A 5748-nucleotide genomic window follows, 5' to 3' on the forward strand; every position below is an offset into this window, starting at 1 on the left:
ATGTGTGTGCATGTATTGCCTGCATGTAGGTAAGTGCACCCATGTTGTGCAATGCCCGCGGAGGTTAGAAGAAGCTGTCGGATCCCCTGGGACTGGAGTTACGAACAGTTGTTAGCTACCATGTGGGTGCTGGGATTCGAACCTGGGTCTTCTGCAAGAACAACCAGTGTTCTTAACAGCTGAGCCATCTCTCCAGCCCCTTTTGCCTTTTTTAAACAGCCTTCATTAATGCATCTCGGTATTCGTTCTGGTGCTCTGAAACTTTCTAACCATTTGTCACTAGTATGCAGAATCACAGTGTGGCTGCTGGTCTTGCTTACAGCACTGAGTTCAAATGCCACCTTCAGTCAAGTATCTAAGGTGCTGCATTCAGTTGTATTACCTTTAATTCCCACTTCCCCTTCAAACTCCGTCCTTTTTCTTTCTTGCCTCATGCTGGAATGGAACTGTCAGAACCCCAAGTGGAAACTGCAAGGCAGGAGGACTCACTGGCCTCCACGCCCTGGTGCACAAATAGCCAAATGGGACCTGGGGTGAATCCTGACATGCTCACGAGCCAGCCGCTAGCCTGTGGAGGAGCCCAACGGCAACACCTCCACGGCAGGATCACCTCACGTGGTGCAGGATCGCCTCACGTGGGGGTGGAACTGAGTCTTCACGGTGGCTGCCCGGAGGAAGATAAAACTAGGTCAATCAAGTTTGGAGAGACGGCTCAGTGGTCAAGAGCACTTGCTGGGGACCTAGGTTTGATTCCCAGAACCCACATGGAGGCTAACCACCATCTATAACTCCAGTTCCAGGGGATCTGATGCCCTCTTCTGACCTTCATGGGCACTGTACGACACAGGTGCACTTACACATGTGCGGGCAATGCACTCATACACAAACAATGAAAATAAATTTTAAAACTAGATCAAGCACACTTGCAGAAAAGTGGGCATCCTTTACCCAGTTGATTCCAGGCCATGAAACAGAGTAAGAGGTGGTGAGGAGGCAGGAGTTGGGTCCCACAAACCCACTGTTCTCTACAACTTCCTGTCACGGTCCTCAAAACTCAGGTCTTGTTTCTTGTCCTGCTCGACACCACAGGCGTATGTACTCAACGGTGCTCTCTCCTTTCCAGTCTTTTCTGCTGCTGTGACAAATACCATGACCAAAAAGCAGGTTGAGGAGGAGAGCATTATTCTATAGTCCACCATCAAGGGAAACCAGGGCAGCCGCTCAAGGCGAACGAACTATGGAGGGACGCGGCTGGCCTGCTGCCAGGCCAGGTAGTGTTCAGCTGCCTTTCTTCAACAGCCCAGGCCATTGCCCAGGGATGGCAGCAACCACAGTGGGCACAGCCTGTCTACATCAACTAGCAATGCAAGAAAGTGCCCATAGACATGTTCGCAGACTAATCTGATGGAGGAAATTCTTCAGGTGAAGTTCCCTCTTCCCAGGTGTTTGTGAAGCTGGGAACCAAGATCAGCCTTCACACCTTTCAAAGCACAGGGGCACCCCAGCCCCAGAACCTCCAGATGGTATTTGGGGTCTTTGCTGAGGCAATCAGGCTAACACAGGGTTGCACAGATGTCCCTGACCCTATAGGGTTCTTGTTCTCACAGAACAAATAGACCAGGTCCAGGGGCTACCGACAGAGGGAAAGGCAGAGGCAGGGCTGCTTCTCCATGTCCAGGACCATCCCACAGCCTCGGAAGCCCCCCACCACCACCACACCTGAACTTCCGGCCTCCAGCCACCCTGCTGAGCTCCATGGCCCCTGGCCTGTGGCCTCTGTCACTACAGGTGTAGGAGACCAGGACATCAGGGATGTAAAGAGGATGGAGCTCTGCAGGTAAGCTTATGTCCTTCTGCAGGTCCCCGAGAGCAGGTAGGATAGAAGCACTATGTGGGGACCGGCCCCAGTTATACTGACTCAGACGGCTGAGCCTCCAAACACAACTCCACCTCATTGGGAGCCGGGGTTCCCCGTGACCACTACACACGGGGTGACAGAAACCCCACACCAGTCGAGTGGACAGAGAGCAGAGCGCTGGCTCAGTATCCAGCCCCAATGGTGAGGCCCATCCTCTCTACGCACTAGATATACCTCAATAGGACCAGAGTGGAGTCTCTGTCAGTGTTATCAGAAACTAGAAAAATAAGCAAGACCAATACAGATAAATTTGTTTTTAATAAAGGAGTTAATTTTCTTTCAATCCTATATAAAACAATAGCAATTAAAAACTTCATTTTCGAAAGTAAAATATTTACATATGAACAAGTAACTGTGCAAAATTTACATGAAAAAATGGAAAGACGGGGATCTCCTAAAAGTTAAAATAAAAGGTGTAACAGTTCTCAGGTGTTGGTAAAAATACTGATCAGCGTTCAGTTCACACGCGCGAATTAAAGTCTAATGTGGGAATCCACACGGAAGAAGCCAAAGTATTTACAGTCATAAAAGTACTATCAATAGACAGTGTAATACAATAACCTCTGAAAATATAAAGAACCAATTAGTATATTTGTAATAAAAAAATAGGTACAAAGACAGGGCTTTGCTCTGGATGCCTGTGAAGTTGGCCACAGCTTGCATACAGTCTCTTAGCAAAATAATTATAGTTTACATAGCCATTTTATGTTATGTGCCAGAAACTATGTACAATTACTGACAAAATACACCAACCATTTCAAACACTTGATTCACACTGAGAAAGTCTGCTGATGATTCTTCTCAATTTTGATTCTCTTTCATCTAAGTTTTTACTTTGAGCTAAAAAAACACAGTGCAAGTAAAATAGATTTATGCTGAAAAGGTTCTCGTTCCCTTCACTTTACAGCTTCACAAACTGCCGCAGATAAAATGCATTTGTACAGATGCTGAGCCCGGCCTCCGCTAAGCGGAAAGGCGGCCTGCTCAGAGTGACGGCGCTGCAATGGTTGTGTTTTGGGGAGTTTCAGAGAAGGGAGGGCAGGGGACAGGAAAGAAGATAAATAGTCTAAAAAATCAGTTTGCTTAGCCAACTGACTGCTACAAAAATAAAATAAGTGAAATGAGGTCATCGGCTGTAGACACACACCTACGCCTAAGTCCGAGTGCACTGAACCAAAACGCACACAGGATGCAGGGACTGCTAATTATTTGCTACGTGCTTCCATCAGTCTTAAATATGGCTTGTTTGGCAAGAAGGCCACTCCGTCGAGGATGAGCTCGGGCAGCTGTCCTGTAAGAGCATCCACAGGCCTTCGTGTCTGCTACAGACACGGGTTTCTGCCGCACTGAAGAGCTGATTTAGAAACAGGAGTATAAAACTGCTCCATTGTAAAGAGGTGGCTGTTTTTAAACAATATCCCATTTGCTCATTACAAACAGGCGTAATCTGCAAATATATAAAAACGTCCGCAAGCGTCTCCTGAGAAACACCAGCTCGTCCTGTCACTTAAGGAATGCTTTGTAGAGCAACAGTGAATGGCTTGTCTCGCGCTCATTTTCTAAACAAAATATGAGGTCCCTGAGGTTGACCCGCGTGATTCTTTGTCGCGTGAACTGTCTGGGGGTTCCCACGCCGGAGCTGCCTGGGACCACCGCACCTGGGCCCGAGCCCTGGTGATGAGAAGAAGACAGGCATTAGTGGCACTCAGAGGTGAGAAAGGGTGATTCAAGTACCCCCTAAGCATCCCAAGGCCCCAATTCTAGAGAAACAGCATGGCACTGCCCTTCCCACAGGCCCAAGGCTAGAGTGGATGTGCTATGTTAATCCCTGCCATGGGCAGAAACCCCCTACTCTATAGCACACCCAGGACACTACCCTCCAATACCCTCTGATACCCCAGAGACTGTCCCTGGGTGGGAGAAAGGGCTAAGCGGTGGCTCCCGTCCATCCAGAGGCTCTGAGGCATGCAGCCCCCAGCTTCCACTGGGGCTCAGGTGAGGGGACAAAGCCCCCACCAATGCCACACCAGGGGCTGTGGCCATCCCTGCTTGGCTGGCAGAAGCACTAGGCCTAGATTCCTGGGCTGGGTGGACTGCCAGTCAGCTGGAGAGGTCGAATGCTCAGTGGTTGTGATCGTGCTCCATGACCAAGGAGAGGGGCTAAATGTTCCTGACTGGGCCCCACTGCAGACCTCCTGCCCCAGGACCACAGCTATCTAGTGAGCTAACCCAGCTGTCTTTCAGGATGCACTGGGGCTGAGTATTTGGCCACTAAGCAGTGGTATCAACAGTTTATCACATCACTGCCTCCATCCAAACCATGCTGGACTCAAACCACAGGATCCCAACAGGCAACTCTCGCTCACTGCTCAGCAGAAAACTGGGTGTACGCCTTGCTGGCCGCGCTGCTTGCGTATACTCAGGTGCACACACGGCTATGGTGTCCTTAATGTGCTCTACAGACAAAGCTCCAGAAGCTGGAAGCAACATATTCTACCCAAGAGGTCACAGGACCCCAGCGCTAGCAGGTGGCAGTTTCGGGAAGCTGGCAGGCCAGGCCTTGTGCAAGGTATGCCTCATGGCCTGGCCAGTTTCTTCATGTGTCTGCAGTCAAAATAGAGATGGTGTACATTCCTCAGATGCTGTGAGCCACCACCATCAATCTTTGACCCCGGTACCCACCATCACCTTGGTGGCCATGTCCTTCTGAGTAGACAACTCCTTGGGTTTTGGTGGCTACATCCCCCAAGGAGCATTTCGTCATGAGCTCAGTGAAGCCGCTTGGAAAGCTTCAGTGAAAATAAGCAGTCAGAAAAAATGAGAAAAAGGTCCATCTCCCTGAAGCCACCTCTGGCAACACCTGGGCCAACAGGCAGGTGACTGTCCCTCAAAGGGTATCTTCTTGTTCAGGACAGGAGCCACAAGCCAGTTTCTGGAAAGGAACCAGTAAAGGAGCTCCACGGCCAAACCAAGGCTGGGTGAGGGCGGAGGACTCACTCACCTCAGGCACAAAGTTTAAGAATTGCTAAAGGTTAGAAATGGAGACAAACATGATCAAACCGGTACCATAAACCTGCTGATGAGTGTTTGCACTGACAAGACCTGGGCAGCTCCTTTCAGCCACATCCAACCAAGGCCTCAGTCTGCCAGTAGAGCTGCCAACAGCTAGACCCAATCAGACAAGGGTCGCATGATAACATGCACCCCAAGTTCTCACTTGTGCTCTAGGGGTCTCACAAACAAACAGCTGGATGTGCACTGTGTCATAAAACCCCAAGCGCAGGCTAAGGCACAGCACACTGGATGAGTGGGCAAAGAGAGAGAATCCCTACTTGTGCTTCTCCCCAAGCAGGGAGCAAGTCACTGCTACGGGGCTGGCCACAGCAAGGGGAACCTGACCCTCAGCCTCAGGACCAGGCCGCAGAACTCTGCTCAGCTGACTATGCTGTGTTCTCACAGCAGAGTCAGCAGCTCCTTTCCTGAGCAGACACAGAATCCTCAGGGCTCTGGGGGAGGTCCCTTGGGGCCCTAGCTGGAAGTCCAGGGAGAATCATGAAAGGGGTAAATGCAGCCTTAGGATTGAAGCTTCTGCTCATAGCCCCAAGCAGGGACCCACAGAAACCAGGAGGCATGTACCAGCACACACACAAGAACTGAAACCTTGACACTAACTACAGCTCAGAGAGCTCTTCCGGGTGCTCATTAAGTCACATGGACAGGGGCATGTGCGCGTGCACACACACACACACACACACACACACACACACACGGTGGACACACCAGTAAACCCACACACACACACGCGATGGAAACACCAGTAAACCACACAC

At 50.3% G+C, this 5748-nt stretch overlaps 1 protein-coding gene across 1 annotated transcript in view; it reads right to left on the reverse strand.

Annotated features, from left to right (window-relative positions):
• Positions 1 to 2157: 2157 nt before the first annotated feature.
• Taf4 (TATA-box binding protein associated factor 4) overlaps positions 2158 to 5748 on the reverse strand; it is an 80708-nt gene continuing 77117 nt past the window's right edge. The window contains exon 15 of the mRNA XM_017800678.1: positions 2158 to 3589. Coding sequence (XP_017656167.1) covers positions 3422 to 3589 — 168 coding nt within the window. The 3' untranslated portion in view covers positions 2158 to 3421. The remainder of the gene's footprint in view (positions 3590 to 5748) is intronic.

This window comes from Nannospalax galili, unplaced genomic scaffold, assembly GCF_000622305.1.
Source record: "Nannospalax galili isolate Female #2095 unplaced genomic scaffold, S.galili_v1.0 scaffold160, whole genome shotgun sequence".
NCBI classification, from domain to species: domain Eukaryota; kingdom Metazoa; phylum Chordata; class Mammalia; order Rodentia; family Spalacidae; genus Nannospalax; species Nannospalax galili.